Source organism: Mirounga angustirostris, unplaced genomic scaffold (genome assembly GCF_029215605.1).
Source record: "Mirounga angustirostris isolate CCGP_5_RB_7025 unplaced genomic scaffold, mMirAng1.0.hap1 SCAF_2, whole genome shotgun sequence".
Taxonomy (NCBI): Eukaryota; Metazoa; Chordata; class Mammalia; order Carnivora; family Phocidae; genus Mirounga; species Mirounga angustirostris.
Window position 1 is genome coordinate 31,387,744 of NW_026991710.1, and position 19,422 is coordinate 31,407,165.

Here is a 19,422-nt window from a genome sequence, read left to right on the forward strand (position 1 = left end):
GCAGGGAGAGGAGGGAGGCCGCGGCGGACCTGCACTGCAGCAGCTGTTACCCGCGTGTGACTCGCCTGTCCCGGCCGTGCCGCCCGGGCAGAGTCACAAGGCGCAGGGGGGAGGGAGGGAGCACCGCGTCCCCCTCTTAGGTCCCTGGGGACCGACTTGGGCGATCCCGGCTTCTGCCCTCCCCTCGACTCCCCCCGCGCTCGCCCAGCCGGGGAGGAGGAAACGCGAGCCGCGCGCAGACACCTCCTCCTCTTTCGCCGCCGCCGCAGCCTCCGCGCCACCGTGCCTGTTGCTGCCGCCGCCGCGGAACCCGCCGTGTCCTCAGCCGGGCGTAGAAGAGGCGGGAGCCGAGCGGAGGGGATCCCTCCCGGCCCCCCTCCACGCCCCGCGGAAGAGCGCAGCCAGCCCGCACGATGGGCGCCCCGCCCGCCCAGGCCGTCCCCGCGCCGCCCCCGAGCACCTGCGCGCCCCGGCCGGGCCCCGGGCTCTGAGCGCGCCGCGGTACAGGTAGGTGCTCTCCGGGGCTTTCACGCCTCCGGCGGCATCCCGGCCGCCACCCGGCACCAAGCACACCCCTGTGCTCCCGGGCCCGCGAAGCTGGAATCCGGCAGCCCAAGGGCGTTCGTGCTGTGCTCGCCGCGCGGGGGGCTTCCGGGGGGGGCGGGTGGGGTTCATTGCCACCTCGTTGCCCCCCTACTTGAACGAAAGTGAAACCTTCAAGTTCATGACCGCGCAGGAGCTCCGACAAGCACCCTCCTCCAGCCCCCCTTCGCTCCTGCTCGCTCGGCATCTACCCCCTCCCGCCAAGTATCTCTGGGGGCTGCTGTGTTTGTAGGGCGACCGGATTGGGGGGGGAAGGATGGTCATAGTGACCCCTTGCCATCCTTTAAAAGTTCACGGTACTTTGCACTAGTGACTTGGGCAGCTCCAGCAGAGCGCACAACATTTCTTTCTATGGGCACATCCTGTACCAGTCATTTTGAAACCCTGCTTAATTGTTTCTAGCAGCTTCCTGATCGTTCTGTGATTAGGAGACCCCTTAAACTTCGCCACACACTGTTGTTGTTGTGTTTAAGAGACTGTTTTCTTTGAAATCCACCTAGAGGTGGCTTTACCTGTTATTTTGTTTAAAATAGATTATTCTCTGAAAATTGCTTAAAAAGGAAAAGAAATTGAAAGTGATGATTGTTCCTCCCACCAAACAGTTTAATTTTCAGAGTGTCTTACATTAATGGATAGGTCTAGATCTCTCATTCTTCCTTTTAGATGATTGGATGATTTCATTTATTAATATAATCAGACTTTGAAAGAGCATTTTTAAATGACCTGGTTTAAATGGGTCACACCCAAGAAATTCCGCTCTCTTTACAAGGCCAAACTTCAAAACTTCTCACACTGTACTTAAGCAGAACTACAGAGGCCTTGGTAGAGACCCCTTCTTTTGGAAAAGAGAAATTCATTCTCTGCCTAGATTTGAAGGGATTGATAAGAGTTGGAGCATAGCCACGTCTGGGTTTTGGGGTGTGTTGGGAGCCTGCTCTGTGTGGGAGGGGCTGGGGTGGAAGACTGAATGGGGGAGTTGTTGCAAGAGGCTGGGGATTCACCTTGCTAAATGACTCTCCCGTGTTTCTGAGCACTTCATGTTCTAGTACTATCTTGGGTTAGGGACCCCTGAAGCAGCTAGAGTTCAGATGGCTTCTCTTGCTTGGGGGCCAGTGTTCCTCACGATCAGCTCCTTCCTGAGAATCCTGAAGACTGTCTAAAGGAATAAGGACATTGCATGAAAAAGTCTGTATAAAAGAGGATTGACTGCTTTTGTAAACAGGCGTTTTAGAACTGTTTGAAATGGAATGCTTATCACGGTCTTGAATCTCCCTGCTTCTTTTTTTTTTTTCTACCAAGTTATAGGGAAATCAGACCATAAAAAGGGCTTTCTCCTTAGTTTTATCCGTAAGTAACCATTGACATAATATGAGCTATGGGACAGTGGACACAGCTGTGAATTACCTGGTGCCGTGTGAAATGTTTAGGGGATACTTTCTGAAGTGAACGCAAGAGGAATATCCTGAGACTATTAACTGAGTGCAAGGAGATGTAAAAGGGACTAAGTGTGGCTCAAAGCAGTAAATAAAATTATCATATGTGAAAATAAATGTTTTTATGTTGATTTGTCCAGCCATTTGCAAACCAGCAAAATAGGGGGAAAATTCATCGGTGTAGTTGTAAATTATTGACATCAAATTTAAGTTTTGCAAATGTCTACCACAGTCTACCACTATCTTTCCTACTGGGGGGTCTGGGGATTTCCCTTTTCACTATGATAGCATTTCTGGTTGAGTGCTGTTGTATCAGTATTGGGATGACTTCTCCCCCATTGATTGTTGTAGGAAGTACCAGAGGGTATGAGGAGGAAGTGAGTGACTCTGAGGAAATGCAGCTTGCCTCTTCTTCCTCATTATCCAGCTGTTGACAGGCTTTGCCCTCCATTTCCGGAGAAGGCAGCCTCCACCAGAGAGGCTGCATCACAATCAAATAGACTCCTGTGCAGAGCCAGGTGTGGGTGGGCGGCTCCTTTCTGCCAGATCTTCTGGGATCTTCTGGGACAGACCACGGGTACCAGCAGGGAGTGGCACTTACCTGTTCCCCATTCACACCCAGCATGTTCCATCATTATGGTGCCTGGAGTAGGGATGCCTGCTTGAGAGGATTCTTCTGTCTTTGAAAAGGCTTTTAATTTTATCTTGTCAAAATGACAACTCCCTCAGGCCCCTTTTCCACTCTTCGTGGCATTTCTCTGAAGATCCCCAGCCTCGGCTCCTTACATTCCCCAGATGACCTAAGTCTGCTTATGTGTTGGGGTAGCTTGCCTTGCCTTCCCCCCCGGCCCACCCCTCTTCTGCTGGGCTGTGCTTCTTAAGTATGATGGCCACGAGCGTCCCAATATATGATATGTTTTTCAGCCCTCTTCTTTTCTTGGCCATTAAAACTTGGAGGATCAGAGTCTGTGTGGTAAAGTGACTGATTCCACTCAGCAGACAGGCAGCGTTGGGTTCGAAGCCCCCTGGTGATGGCAGAGGATGTGGGTTTTCAGTGCAGAACCCCTTACAGTACCTTACGAATTGCCTTAGCTGACTTTTATCTTCATTTCTTCCTTTCCAACCCACATCCCAAGAAAAAGGTTTTTTAACCAGATTCTTCACAGAAGACATGATGGTTTCCATTCTCACAATTTTTAACATTTTCAAGCTGAGATTTCCATTGGGTGGGTTGTTAGATTTAAGGGCAATGTGTCCCTTTTCAGGTTTTCGAATGTTTAGAAAAGGATTCATCATATTTGGGCCGTATGAATAATCTTGACACTTGGGTTTCAGTAAAGCTGTGCAGAATGTAGGAAATATGTTTTAGTGCCAACAAAGAGGTGTTTAATTTTTGAGTATGCCTGTGTTCTTTGTGACAGGCAGCAGTGTTTTTCTCTTAAAAAGAGAGTGTACGTATTTAACTACACATTAATTATGATCAGTAAATCTAAGTTTCCAAAGTAGGTAAATACTTAGGAGTTTGTTGTCAAACTTAATGCATTTATACATATAAAGTTCTTAGAACAGTGCCTGTTACATAGTGAGCACTCAGTAAATATTACTTATTGCTATTATTATTTTTATTTGTTTATTTTGTACTTCTAAGGTATAATTTTGACATTAGATTTCGATTAATGAGACCAAGCAAAGTTTCGATAGAAAAGCCACCCAGCTAATTCACTAGAAAGATATTTTAGTTATTTCCTTCTAGATATGTTTCTGTCACAAAGAATAGAAATTTGGGCATAAGACAAATCCTGCCTACACCATTAGCTAGGGGACCCGTATGGAAATGGGGATGATAAAACATACATCTCAGAGTTGTAAGAATACAGAAGATCATGTATGTAATGTCCAAGAAGAGGTCATTGGTCAATAAGTATTCCTCTAGCAAAGTGGTTAAGAGCAAATGCAAAGTCTGGAGTAGAAGGCCCTGGGTTCAAAACCTGGTTCTCCCATCTGCTGCTAGGATGATCTTGGGCAAGTGACCTTACTTCTCTGTGCTAGCACTTTCTCATCTCTTATCTGATAATGGTAAAAAATCCACTGGAGTCCTTATTTAGATATGATAATAATAGTCTTTCTTGTCCAGGGTTGTTGTGAGAGCTCAGTTAACAGTCACACAGTAAGTGCTATTACGGATGTGTTCACAGTTACTATTATTACTTTCAGGAGAATAACAAAGCAGTCATGCCGGAGGGAGGGATATACATCCCTGAGGGCCAGCAAGGGCCCCTGCCCCATTACCCTGTGCCATAAAGTAGAAGCGAATACAGGAAGTGGCCATGGCATCCTAAAGGACTAGGTTTACATTGGCCCTGATTTATGTAGGAAGGAAGTCATTCCAAACATCATTACTTCATGTGTCAAATTAGAGAGGTGCATACTGGGGCTGGAGCGTCCTTGGTGATGAAGAGGTTAGATCCACGGGCTCCAGAAGTTCTGTGTGATGGCTCTGTGTGAAATAGCCTGCTGCCCAAAAGATCTTTGGAGCCCGTGGGCAATTCGTAGGTAGCAGCGCACTGCTCTGATTGGGTGAGATCCTGGGACAAATAGTGTAGCCATGCCCCGGGTGATCTTACTGCATGAGACTAGAATATTCGGGTGGCAGAATAATTCTGTTCAGCTGCATGCCCCCTCTCTCTGGAGTAAAGAGCAGAAAAATGAAACCACTGATTTGTAAGGGGAAGTGAATAGCTCTCTGGGGACTCCCGGCTCATCCCGGGGAGCAGGGGGGAGGTCCCCGACAGCTGATCAGTCTTGGCTGGTTCCTAACCTGGCTTGGAGCTAGAAGCTTCAACACCTCTCCTGTCTATCCCTCTTTTATTTCCTCCTCCCCTCCCACCAGCACTCTGAGAAGGTGACGGCTGAATGTGCTGTGGCTGTTGGTGTTTATCGCTAGCTTCTGGAAAGTCCCCCTCCTATTCCCCATGGTTTGCTGGGACAGCATGGAGGCAGGCTGGGAAGAGAGGGGGTTCCCAACGGCAGCTTGCTAACTCCTGCCATCTCTTCTCTCGTTTCCTGATCAATAAACCCCATTCTTTCTTCTTGTACCTCCCCCACATTTGTATTCTTGACAAGAAGATGAGAGCAGCTTTATATACCCACACAACGTCGGGGACATTTGGTATTATACATTATGAAAATTAGATTTACCCGATTTTAGAGATAGAGGACAACTTGAGGATCATCTTATTCCGTTCTCTTCTAAGAATAAACTTGAGATTTGGAGAAGTTAAGTGACTCGCTTTCTCAACTTGACCCTTGAAAATGTTTTTATCAGGAAACTGAGGTTCTCTGCTGCACTTGGATGGCAGTCAGGGATCGGATTGTCCTAATTCTGTCACCCAACTTGGACAAACCACTTAACTTCTCCAGAACCACATTGCCTCATTTCAAATATAAGGGAAAAAAATTTTTTTTAGGGATTTTATTTATTTACCTGACAGAGAGAGAGAGAGCACAAGCAGGAGGAGCGGCAGAAGGAGAGCTAGAAGCAGGCTCCCCACTGAGCAGGGAGCCCGATGCGGGGCTCGATCCCAGGACCCTGGGATCATGACCTGAGCCGAAGGCAGACCCTTAACTCACTGAGCCAGTCAGGTGCCCTTCAAATATAAGGGAAATTTCTAAAGAGCTTAAAAGGACATTTCTGACATTCAGATTTTATAATTCTAAGTGCATGCTTTCAGGGATATTTGATATAGAAGGACTCACTAAAGAGATGATTGCAACTGTTCTAATAAGAGTATCTTTGTGTTTGGGATGCCTACCATGTTTATGGACTGTGGTCGGTGGGAATTGTGTAGCATACAGATGGTCTCTGTGAGGGATAGAGTTTGTATACCGATGATTCTACCAACAAGAACATAACTAGAAGTTCCTGGGTAAACAGATCGCGGCATTTCTTACTGAGGGTAGGAGCACAAGAGCCCTCTTAGAATTGGTAGTTCTACTCGGGACGGATGGTCAGAGGTTGCATGCCAGTGATGTGGACTGAGATGGCTTAAAAAATAATCTAATGGTATATTAGTATTATTTGACTAGATCCTCTGTTTCACAGAACTTTTTATTGAAAAGTAGTACAGACAGTGACTCACCTAGTCTAAGTTACCATGAATCTTACATCAGCAGAATCTGAATTGATGACAAATAATTATGCTATCTTTGGGGTAGAACTTTTTTTCTTTAATTTTTACTTATTTAAGTAATCTCTACACCGAACTTGGGGCTCGAACTCATCACCCTGAGATCAAGGGTTACATGCTCATCTGACTGAGCCGGCCAGACACTCCCTGGCGTAGAACTTATTTGATAGTTTACAAACAGTGTTACGGACCAATCTACTTTTTACAGAGAAACTAAGAATGTGCCATGGCTGGTTCAAAAATGAAAACTCTAGGCATTTAATTAGTTTTGTCAATGACACGGCAGAACTAATTTGATGACTATATACTAAATGTTTGAAATTCTAAATTGTGTAATTTTTTTGCACTATGTATGTATCGCCTTACAAGAAAACTAAAAATAATTCTGTCTGTTGTTGCCACCATATTAGTAATTGCCTCGTCTACACCAATTGGTAGAGCTCAGGTCTCCCCTTTGTAATAATTCTAGTACTTCTTTAAACATATCTTGGGATTAGCAGCTGTCAACAGTTAGAACTTGAAACAGATTCAGTTACAGGAGTGGAAGTTGAGCCAGACATTTAATGCCACTCTCACCAGGTGAAAGAGAGAAAAATGAAGAGAGAGAGAGGGAGAGACCATTATTTATGGGGTTATATGAACTTCAAGTCTGTTTTTATCATCAAGAGAGGTTGTACTTTAAAGGAGAAGAGACAGGGACTACGTTTCCACGAACTATGTTGGAGCTTGAAAGTGTGGGTTTATTTCTGAACTTTTGAACGTTTAAAATTAAAAACTAGCTCTGAACTGTGTTCAAATCCTATTATAAAAATTCACTCTTATCATTTATGCATCTGTATGATATAGAAAAATATAGAGTTAAAGGAATAGACTTCAGTTCTATTTCAGAAAATGTTTAGAATTTGAATATTGAATATATTCCCAGTTCATACACAGCCGTCTTGTCTCTTATTTCCTCACATGGTGGGAGGGGGCAAGGGAGTACCCCGGGTCTCTTTATGAGGGCACTAATCCCATTCATAAGGGTTTCAGTCTCATGACCTAATCACCTCCCAAAGGCCCAACCTCCAAATACTATCACATTGGGAATTAGGAGTTCAACATTCAGTCTGTAGCAATGACTCCTTGGCCTTTGGCTTGGCCAATAAACTAGTAATGCTATTTACTATTTAATGCTATGGGCAGCAAGAGAAGTTCTGGGAAGGGGGGAGGTGAGACTGAGTTAGTTTAAAATAACTAAACTGAGGGGCGCCTGGGTGGCTCAGCACGTTAAGCATCTGACTCTTGATTTCGGCTCGGGTCATGATCTCGGGGTTGTGGGATCAAGCCTTGTGTGGGGCTCCAGGCTCAGTGGGGAGTCTGCTTCTCTCCCTCTCCCTGAGCCCCTCCCCCTGCTTGCACGCACACACACTCTCTCTCTAAAATAAGTAATAAATCTTTAAAAATGACTGCATTGAGGCTGAGGTAGCTCTAGGCTATCCAGATAGAAATATTGAATGGTCTGCCCTGATCTGGATCTCAGGAAGGAGGTTCAGTGGGAGACATTCGCATGGGAATCATCAGGGTCTATGTGGTCGCTGCCATTCTCGGGCAGCACTCAAGAGGATGGGTCGAGAATCAGGAGCCGACCCTCCCACGCCCACCTGTGACAAACAACTCAAGCTCAGTGACCTAGGTCCCGACGATGGCAATACTAGGAATCTGTAACCGAGGCTGGGGTTGGAGATGAAGATCTTGCAATATGCCCGGAGTGCAGAAAGCTGCTAGCAGCCCCAGCAGGACTCTTTGAATGTGGTTGTGGACGCCCAAGCCATTAGGTGAGACTGTCCAAAGAAAGCAGGTGGAATGAGGAGAAGGGATGGAGTTAAACAGCGGGGAAAGCCATCCAAGAACCTGAAAAGAAGCAACCAGCAAGGTAAGAGGAGAAACAGAAGATTTTCAAGCAGGAGGGAGTGGTCACCATTGAGAAATGCATCAGAAAGGACAAGGCAGTTAAGGACTAAAAAGCCCCCTGTGGGTTTCACAGCCAGAAGATGTGGATGACCTTCATGGGAGCAAGTTCAATGCATAGGCAGTGCATCTGGTCACAATCGAGATTGTTGATGGGCAGTAGGAAGTGAGCCAGTAAGTGTAGAAGAAAGTTGTGTGGGGAAGGAAGAGTTGTGGCTCGGGAGGGTTGAGGTCAAGGGAAAAAGTCTTTTTTTTTTTTTTTCAGATGGGAGAGACTTCATTCATTTGTTTACAATGTTATTGAGCCTCTGTTGTGAGTCAGACGCTGCCAGGCACTGGGGACACAATGGTGAATCAGACAGATGCAGTGTATAGGTAGGTGCTCAGGGAGTACATGACAGAAGGAAGATCCGGTGAGCAGCTGGGGAAGGACGAGGCTTGAGATCCTGTACACAGGTCAGCTCTGCACAGAAGGGTTTCGTCCCCAGTGGAACAGGAAGGCGTTAGGATGCATCAGATGTGGTTGTTGAAAATCACCCATAGAGGGGGAAGGCAGGTGAGAGAGTTTGGTCGACCGGAAGCAGCATCATCTATTGATGAGGAGAGGCAATGTGTGGGCGTGACGGCTTATAATACATGAATTGAATGAAACAATATTTATGGTGATATTTGGAGCATAACTGGCACCAATTACATGGTAATGAAATTTGAATTCATGTTCAGCACCTCTGGACTATGTCAGGGAGAGGCTTTTAAAACTTAAGTAGTATCATAATTGAAAAGGTCAGTTGTTGAAAACTGGTCTGGTTCAGTGGACTATGATAATGGATAGATAGCTGCTTTTCTCTCAAGATTACTTTTTGGAGGGAGAATCACCACTGCTGAATTTGAGTATCTTTAAAAAAATTCCTTAAGGGATACCTGGCTGGCTCAGTCCATAGAGCATGCAACTCTTGATATCGGGGTCATGAGTTCAAGCCCCACACTGGGCATAGAGATTACTTAAAAAAAAATTCCTTGAAATATGTGTTAATAGAACAGGATTTAAAGGTATCTGAGCAGGACGATACTGTTTTCTGTCCTGCCTGCTTCTGATGGCTCTACAAGGCTTACAGATGTTTCACAGGAGTTTCCCGGTGAGATCTTTGTAACCTGTAGTGAATGTGACAGTTATGGCATTTTCGGGTTTTATCTGAAGCACAGGTTCAAGAAGGCTCTTTCTAGGCCAGGCATCTTGCTTGAACGAAGATCCGTTTCTTCCCATGTTTGGGTTTCAGGCTTTTATAAAAGTTCCTCTGAAATAGTAACTCTTCAAAAGTAGCTATTGCTGTGATTTCATTAAATTCTCATGCCTTTGTTTTTCTCCCCCAGGATTCTGCCTCAGAAACACATAAAATAGATTACTCGTTCTAAAACAGAAAACAGTGGCAACGTTTTGCTGAGTTTCCAGACCTTTCCCAAGATGGAACCAATAACATTCACAGCGAGGAAGCATCTGTTTCCTCACGAGGCCTCCGTGGACTTCAGCCTGCAGCTGGTGGGCTCCTTGCGTGTGCACTCTCTGACCACCATGCCGATGCTGCCCTGGGCCGTGGCGGAGGTGCGCAGGCTCAGTGGGCAGTCCTCCAAAAAGGAGCCTGGTGCCAGGCAAGTCCGGCTTTGTGTTTCCCCCTCTGGACTGAGATGTGACTCCGAGCCGGGGAAGAGTCAACAGTGGGATCCGCTGATATGTTCCAGCATCTTCGAGTGTAAGCCCCAGCATGCTCACAAACTGATTCACAACAGTCACGATCCAAGTTACTTTGCTTGTCTGATTAAGGACAATGCAGCCAGTCAGCAGAGTATCTGCTATGTGTTCAAAGCCGACGATCAAACAAAAGTAAGTGGAAGTGGGGATGAAAGCGATGGAGGTGTAGCGGGATGGCTTTCATTGCACTGGGGGTCAGGACATTGACTTTATGGATACTGGGATGAATAAGAGGATGCTGTGGTCATACATAGATTATTTCGCTGGGTTTTTTGGTTTATGGGGATAGTTTTGGTTTTTTTTATAGTTTTGAAGAACATTTGACAACAGCTATTAGGAATTATAATTTTATGAGTTCAAAAATTCAACAGAGAAATCTGCCTCAACTTGTAAATAAGAGCTGAACTGTTAGGGTTCAGATCATTTAAGGTGTGTGTTCTAAAGCAGTGCTTCTCGAACAGAAATGTGCACATGAATCACCTGGAGATCTTGTTAAAATACAAATTTGGGTCCAGGAGGTCTGGGACGGACCCTAAGACTACATTTCTAACAAGCTGCCAGGGTGAGGCTGATGCTGTTCCTTTGCAGATTGCAGTTTGGGTAGTAGAGTCCTACCTACATCAGTGAGCTCCACATCTTTGACCCTGTTAAAAAATATATATGTATTTAGAAGTTACGTATGAATACTATTAGCCAATTTCCCAAGGTATCACGGTCACTTAGGCGAAGACTGTTGATAAGAATGGTGGATATGAATCCAAGTTTTGATACTTGCAGGTTTTGTGTGTGTGGATGCCAACTTTGTGTCAGATCTGATTAACTCGTTATTGTTATATCTCATGATGTGGCTGAGAAAAGTATCATATGAGAAATGGTAAAAGTATAGTCAGCTCTATGACTTTCCTGGGTATTGGTGCTTGCATTGTTGTTACCTTGTTTTGCGGTTCTGTGCAGGACCTGTTTAAAGTCACTTGTCCATTTTGTGAGGCTCAGTTTAGGTAAAATTGAAAACATAATCCCTACGGTCACGTTCTCAACTGGGCCCATGTGAACTTTGATATAGCCTCCACTGCTGGCTAACCCCATGGGCTGAGGAATGCCCCTGCCAGGCCTAGCATCCCTCTGTGGCTGTCTGCCATGCACTGAGTGAGGAGGCCAGTGCCAATCATGTGGTAAATGTCAGTAAATGGAAATAGAAATGCTAATGTTTTTCTCTCTGTACCGCACTGTTTTGTTGGTTTTTTGTTTGTTTGTTCTGCACACCCTCCAGGGTGCAAGAACTTCATTTAGAAATTCATGCTCTTGGTGACCTAAGTAGGTTCTTAGAGATTTCCTTTTAAGCAAAAGTGGTTCTTGGGCTCATTCATTCAGTGAGTGCTGCTTCAGATGCCGTGCAAGAGGATATCAGTACAGGCTAGAAGGAAGGCAGAGGCAGTGGTAGGTAGATCGCCCGTGGACCGTGTCCAGGTCATGACTGGAAGACAGAGAACGGAGCCTAACACACTGGCTCTAAGGAAGGTTTTCTTCAATGAAGCTTACAACCACTACTTTACCCACAGAACTGGGTATCTCCTTAGTCATAAATCATTTAATGTTATTATCCATGCATCTCAAATAGACGGGACAGCATCCCAGTACAGAGGTTCTGAGGGACCAAATTCCAGTCCAGTCTGCCGCTTATAAACTGGTGGCCTCACGCAACTCTGAGCCTATTGTCTCATCTGTAAAATGGGGATAATTAGCATGTCTATCTCATAATGTTGCCAGGGGGACCAAATGAGCTAGAACGACACCTTAGGAAGCACTGACAGCCATAAAAAAATCTTCATTAAAGGAAGTTTTACTGGAAGCAGAGGAAATGCTAATTTCACTTTAAGTCTAAGGTAACAGGAAAAAGGAGGCCAAGATGAGTGTCTTCAGCTCCCAAGATCCTGGTCATCCTTGAGCAACATTTTTATAAACTAGATACTTTAAAAACTGCATAAATAAACTTAATGGTTACTCTTATTTGGGCAAATTCCAGAATGTAAATGAAAGGACTGAACAGCCTGTACTCCAGGCCTGCTCTATATAAGGACTGAATTTCCTTGGGGAGAGTCTTTGTGTGGAATAGTTGTCCAGCACTTTACACTTTTGACTCTTTCCCAAAATTTTTTACAGCCGTCTGAGAACAGGCTCCTGGCCAGTCATCCAGATGCCTAACAGGAAAAAGAGATTTATAACTAAATTCTGTAACTGGAGCTCCCAGTGTTGCTGAAAGTAGACAACTGGCCTTACTCTGTGTTCTGAAAAGCCATGGTAGAAATATGAATTAGGTCTTGAGTTATTTTTGGCTTGCATACAATTCTTCCAAGCACAAATTGCCAGTACTCGGAGTAATACATTGCTGTCATCCTGCTCCTTGTTTAAAAGAGTAATCTGTAGCAGAGTTACCTCAATCAGTGATTCAGTTTTGTTGGAAACTGCATGGTAAACCAAATTGGCCCCGATTCTCCATCGGGCATCATAGCTTTGATGTTCTTGGGACATCTCTGGCACCATATCTCATGGTAGCAGATTATCTGCTGATGGAGCATGTTAACCTATGTCATCATTTCTCGTGATTATTTGAAACATTTGCTCAGTGAAATCATTCTCCAGATTAAGGCCTCTCCTAAATAGATGAGGTCACTTTCGGTGGTGCTTGCCAGAGGAGATATATGCATTTACTGCCAGGGTTAGAAGCACAAAACTACTACTTGAGAGGAAACCCTTAAATAGTATATAAATTAACTTGCTGAAAATGTCTAGGGAGAAGAGGCATATAGAGGAATAATTTTTAGAACCCAAGATGAGACTGTGTTTCCCATTGTATGTTCCATAGAATACATTCAAGGTGTTCCATAGAGAAAGGCTTCCACGATCAAAATGCATTAGGTCAGCATCTCCAACTTTTTGACGTGAGGATCCCTTTTTAGTCTTAAAAATTATTGAGGATCCCAAAGAGCATGGAGGTGGGTTATATTTATTAATAATTACTGTACTAGAAATTAAAACAGAAATTATGAAGGTACTAATTTCTTCATTTGTTAAAAAACAAAAGTAATATGCCCCTTATGTGTTAGCATAAGGAATATTTTTGTGAAAAATAACTATATATTTTCCAAAAATATTTAATGATAAGAGTGACATAGTTTTACTTCTTGGTTTTTTGTTTGCTTGTTTTTTCACATCTTTTTTTATCTGGATTAATAGACAACTACTACTGGATTCTCCACTGCTTCTTCATTCATTCTGTCATGTTATTTTGGTTGAGTATATGAAGAAAACTTGTCCTCACACAGCTATGTGGTAGGAAAATGGAGAAACATTTTATAGCCTTTTTAGAAAATTGTGGATATTTTTTTACTACTATACCAAAACTTGACAAGTGGTAGTTGCTTAAAGGCTTGTTGCAATATGAAATTTGAAATTGTATCAAAACGCTCTTGCACTTTGTTATATTAAAATCCATTGATCTGGGGTACCTGGATGGCTCAGTTGTTAAGCATCTGCCTTTGGCTCAGGTCATGATCCTGGAGTCCTGAGGTCTAGCCCCACATCTGGCTCCCTGCTCAGCAGGAGGCCTGCTTCTCCCTCTCCTGCTCCCCCTGCTTGTGTTTCCTCTCTCCCTGTCTCTCTCTGTCAAATAAATGAATAAAGTCTTTTAAGAAGAAAATAAAAAATAAATAAAATCCACTGATCTGTCATGCATTTTTAAGAATCTTTTAAGCACGTATGACTGTGTAACATCATGCATTGATTATTCGGAAGATATTGGTTCACAGAGTTATATAGTCCGCACTCTGAGAACCACGGTTTTAGAGAAGCTGTCTTTTCTATTTCACTCTTGAGTTGTACACTAGTCCATGAAATCCCCAAATTTATTGGGCCATAGATTACAGTTTTCTCATAACATCCAAGAACATCCCTCAGAACACATGTGAACACAGTGGGATAAGGTTCTGGGTTGAAGTGTAGTTTTGAGTTTGGGTCCATGGTAGGAAGTGAAGACATCCATCCTGGAAAACAGATGGTTTCATGAGTGACCCTGACCAGATCTTTCCCCCATCATATCACAAAGAAATCAGGAGTTCTGCCCAGACTCAGCCCTTGAAAAATAGTCTAGTTTTTTCCTCCTCCAGTTAGTTCTTCAGCTTTGTCTATTCTATGAAAATCTGTACTCAGAAGAACATCAGATTTGCCACTCACTTGAGTTTTACTTGAGATCATTCATAAGAATATTTCTGATTCTATCCTTTTCTTTATTTACCGAGGAAAAAACTCTGCTTCCTTGAAAGGGAGTTTCCATCACTGAGTTGCAGGTGGTGTAAGTGCTGGGGCTTCTGACGTTGTCTGTTGCTGTTTTGTGTCAATAGGAAGAAACAATAGATTTTGAAAGGGGAGTGGAGGGTATTATTAAGATGGTAGTAAATGGAGAAGTGTAGGTTGGTGAGCAGGGAGGGAACAGTAGGTGCAGGACCTCAGGGTAAGTCAGAGATTGGGTACATGAGAGCAGTTTTACTAAGTGCTCATTGTTTTTTAACTGATCTTCCTTTTCTACTTGAAATATGTCCTGGCTTTTCAAACACTGGTTTTGACTCTCTTCAGATTCTGATCTTCCAGATGCTGTGTCCAGTCTGGGCACAGTGTGGATATTTCATAATTGTGGTGGGACAGACGTCATTAATGTGGGAGTGCTTGTGGGCTTCCCTTTCTCCATCAGAGAATCTGGTATTTGCTAGAATCTTTTTTTTTAATATTGTGAAATTTTTATTTTATATTTTCTAAATTTAAATGTTTTATTTAAAAATTTTTTTAGGGGTGCCTGGGTGGCTCAGATGATTAAGCGTCTGCCTTAGGCTCAGGTCATGATCTCAGGGTCCTGGGATCGAGCCCCGCATCAGGGTCCCTGCTTGGCGGGGAGCCTGCTTCTTCCTCTCCCTCTACTGTTCCCCCTGCTTGTGCTCTCTCACTCTCTCTGTCAAATAAATAAATAAAATCTTTAAAAAAAAATAAAAATTTTTTAAATTAAAAATTTTATATTTTCTAAATTTGAAAGTCAAAAATCAGGAGTATTCAAAGATTTGTAACTGGATTAATACTGACTATGGTTGACAGAAAAACAATATTCTGTTGCCTATGTAACCAAAGGGACAATAAAATATTTTAAGATAAACCCAGAGGACAACATGATTTTAAGGAAACAGCACATTCACGAGGAAGAAAAAGTTTTCTTTAACAGCTAAGGACATGATAAAGTCAAAAAACAGCCAATTATGCTGAAAAGATATAAAACCTCTGATAATGGACACACTATATAGAAGATAATGACTTTTTACTAGCCTTTGTTGACTCTAAAACAAATTTAACATTTTATTTTATTTTAGTTATTATTATTTTTTTAAAGATTTTATTTATTTATTTGACAGAGAGACACAGCGACAGAGGGAACACAAGCAGGGGGAGTGGGAGAGGGAGAAGTAGGCCTCCTGCCAAGCAGGGAGCCTGATGCGGAGCTCGATCCCAGGACCCTGGGATCATGATCTGAGCTGAAGGCAGATGCCTAACGACTGAGCCACCCAGGCGCCCCAAATTTAACATTTTAACAGAGAAAAAGCATTAATGTGATACTTATGTGAATACAATAATTTACAGTAAAAATTTTAAACTCCTTTCTTAAACAAATAGTTATATTTGTCATTATTGTTCCTGGTATAATTTCACCCATCCGTATTAATTATAATTTTTCACCAAAGTAATAACTTCTATTCATAGAAAAAACTGAGTGGCAAAAAACTGTCATATACAAGTGTGCTAGCAGACTAGCAAAGCTTATAAATACACTAACACATCTTTTTTTGTTGTTTTTTTAAAAATTTCTTTTTTTTAATTTAAATTCAGTTAATTAACATATAATGTATTCTCGGTTTCAGAGGTAGAGCTCAGTGATTCATCAGTCTTATGTAATACCCAGTGCTCATTACATCAGGTTCCCTCTTTAATGTCCATCTTAATAGCCTTATTCTTCACTCTTCCAAAGAGGAAGCGTCATTTCTTACTGGGAGAGTGGCTAAGTTGATCTCCATAATAAAGTGCTAAAAGTTTCCTGACGAAGAGGAGGGGGGAAAGTGTGGGAAAGGAGCCCAGGGTCAGGGGTAGAGTAACTGCATAAACTTACAGTAGAGGTAGACCTCTAGAAAGAAGTCTGCATATAGAAGAGTACTTTATTAAATATTGCTGAGGAAGATGCATTTGAGAGGTGGTCAGTGTCCTTTGAGGGAATGGGTTTCCTTTTCGATGATTTTTGGCATCTAAACTGCATTTCTTGAATGTGACACATATCTGGAACTGAACCTGGTGGGCTCCCTTACCACAAATTTTTTTTTTTAATTTAATTTTATTATGTTATTATTGTGAGTCCATGATTCATTGTTTGCGTATAACACCCAGTGCTCCATGCAGTACGTGCCCTCTTTAATACCCATCACCAGGTTCACCCATCCCTCCACCCCCCTCCCCTCTAGAACTCTCAGTTTGTTTCTCAGAGTCCTTACCACAAATTTTAAGAGTACTTAACTATTTGTAGACTTAACTTCAGAGCAATAAATATTTCCCTTTAAAATTTCCAGTGAAGAACCAGTGTATTCTGTGAGGACATTGGCCTTCTCAGTAACCCCTAGGTTTTAGAGCTCCCTCACCCAGCCTCTCTGGATTAGGTTACATATTCAATGAAGGAAGTGGTCTTAATTTGTTTTCCTGTGATTACCAGGACTAAGACTTCAAATCCCTATCTAAAACGCCAGAGGGGGGTGGGGGGATGGGTTAGCCTGGTGATGGGTATTAAAGAGGGCACGTATTGAATGGAGCACTGGGTGTTATATGCAGACAATGAATCATGGAACACTACATCAAAAACTAATGATGTAATGTATGGTGATTAACATAACATAATAATAAAAAAAAAGGCCAGCGTTTGCTTTAGCTTAGTCTTGTGATTTAATTTAAATTTTTTTTGGAATTTGAGTTTTGATTGTAGCTTTGTTTTGGTTGCATTTTACCAATTACTGATTTGTCTTCCTAATTCCCCATCTGCCTGGGGTTTTACCTTTGTCTCTTAAACTATGTACCACTTATTTCAGGATTTTCCGTAGTCTGGCTCCCATTGCGTCTCTAGCTTGGCTGTTGTATTTGCCGGCTCATTACTTTCTTTCTTTGCTAGAGTGAGGTTGGAAATTACAGCACTGAGCTGGAGCGTTTTGTTCCTGAGGGTGATGATTCTGAGGAATATAGGATTACTTTTCAGATGTTCTTATTGGTTGCCCTTCTGCATTTGGTTTTCACATTCAGACGTTAGTCTCTTTTTGTTACTCGGGGGGGATGGTTCTGAGAAGGTTTTGTTGTGTATATTTTGGAGGACTTTTTGATCTGTGTTCCATTCCTGCCATGCATCTATGATCCTGTTCTGGTTTATTATGTAAGGTTTCATTTGGGGTCCCACTCGGCAGCTATGACTCAGTGCACGGTTGCCTGGAACAGTGTATCCGTGTCAGCTAATCAACACTTGACCGTCTGTCATGCCAGACAGAAGTCGGTTGCTGGGTGCAAAGGTTGGCAGGGATTCTTTTTCATCTATAAAAAGAATGTCCCGGGCTGCGTGAACTCCGAAGTATTTGTTGGAGGATTTGGGTTTGTGACACGGGATTGATTACATAATTTATTTTTGACTTTGAAAAATGAGTCTGAGGGCTTCAGAAAGCATCCACCTTGTGAGAGATGCTTAATTTTTAAAAAGTCCTTGTTTTTCAATACATACCACTTTGTATAGCTTTGCATTTTTCACCAAATGCTGTGTTTGTAATTATTTTTTAATAAAAGTCTGTTCCTAATAATAGAGTTTACAAGTATTTTGAACCTAAAGTTGACTTGTATCTTAAAAGGATTTATTTATAGCCTAGACCTTTACCATCCAGTGCAGTAATCAGTAGCCCGATGTGACAATTGAGCACTTGCAATGGGGCTAGTCTGAGTTGAAATGTGCCGTAAATGTCAAAACATAGTAGATTGCAACGACTTCATTTGAAAAAAAAAGAACTTAAAATATCTCAGTAATTTTCTATATTGGTTACATGTTGAAATGATAATATTTTGGATATATTGAGTTAAATAAAATCTAACACTAGAATTAATTTCACCTGCTTATTTTACTTTCTTTGATAAGCCTACTAGAAAATTTAAAATTACATATATAGCTTATACCCTCTCTACTAGTCAGCACTGGACTAGGCTAGCTACCCAGAAGTATTTCCAGAAATAATCAGAACATTCATCACAGAGTGACTCCAGTCTTCCCCCTTTTCTTTGCTGCCTTCTATTTGTTAATGATAGAATTTTGCTCAAAATTCTTCTGAAAAGGTCACATTCAAAACTACATCCTATTTTTAACTCTAGGTATGTATTGAGATGGACAAGAACCCTGTGAGCTGCTAGTTTGGGATACGCTGAAAGAGATAAATCTCTTCTTTCTACTTTTTCTCTTTTTTTTTTTTTTTTAAGATTTTTTATTTGAGAGAGAGACAGAGCACAAGCAGGGAGAGGGTCAGAGGCAGAGGGAGAGGGACAAGCAGACTCCCCACTGAGCTGGGCGCTCAATCCCAGGATCCTGAGCCCCTCAACACGGGGCTCCATCCCAGGACCCTGAGCTCATGACCTGAGCCGAAGTCAGACACTTAACCAACTGAACCACCCAGGCGCCCCTCTTCTTTTTTTTAAGTTCATTTCCACCCTTTGGATGCTTAGGCATCTGCCCCACTAATGGTTGCCTGGGAGCCTGAGCCAACAGGCCAGGCCAAGTGCAGAGCTGGCCTGGCTCTGAGAGCCTTAGAAGAAGCTGGATGGCAGGTGGGGCTTTGGGGAGGAGCTGATGCAGGACGCCAGAGAAGAGGTGGCCTTGAGTGGTGTGATCACTGATGTTGGACTCTGTGTCTGACTGAGCACTTCACATCTGACTGCATGACAGCTGGTCCTGCAGAGATGCTTTCTTAGTTGCCTTAGTTCTGGGCAGTGTGTCAGAAGCCATGATTTCTTGTGGTCGAGTGATATGGGTATTTGAAATGTTGCAGATCCAACATTAATGCATGCACTGGAATGTTACCATATGTCATGAACTTGGCTGGGTGCTCTGGTACAAAATCAAATAAGATAAGATTGCCTACTCAAGAGGTATAATGATGTTTTTATATTCTGGATGCTGTACTGCCAGGAATTAGCAACATCTATAAGTTATAGAAGAGAAAATTTGGGAGAATGGGAGGAGGTCTAGTGTAAGTGCCTACAGTTATTTGAAAAGCTGCCATGTTTGTACAAAAAAGAAATAGACACATTATGAATTGCTCTGGAGGGCAAAGTAGGAACAGTAGAAACTTGTAGAGACAGCTCTTTGGCCCTTCCTAGCAATGATAGACAACTAAGTATTAAAGAGTCT

The 19,422-nt window shown here is 42.9% G+C and overlaps 1 protein-coding gene across 9 annotated transcripts in view; it reads left to right on the forward strand.

Moving 5' to 3' along the window:
* The first annotated feature begins 295 nt into the window (after nucleotides 1-295).
* TBC1D1 (TBC1 domain family member 1) overlaps nucleotides 296-19,422 on the forward strand; it is a 230,385-nt gene continuing 211,258 nt past the window's right edge. For all 9 annotated transcript variants that reach the window (XR_010409330.1, XR_010409331.1, XM_045881325.3 and 6 more), the window contains exons 1-2: nucleotides 296-507; nucleotides 9,545-10,052. Coding sequence is in view for 7 of the 9 variants with exons in the window: in XM_045881325.3 (XP_045737281.1) it covers nucleotides 9,636-10,052 (417 nt within the window). In the remaining 2 variants the exon portion in view is untranslated. The remainder of the gene's footprint in view (nucleotides 508-9,544; nucleotides 10,053-19,422) is intronic.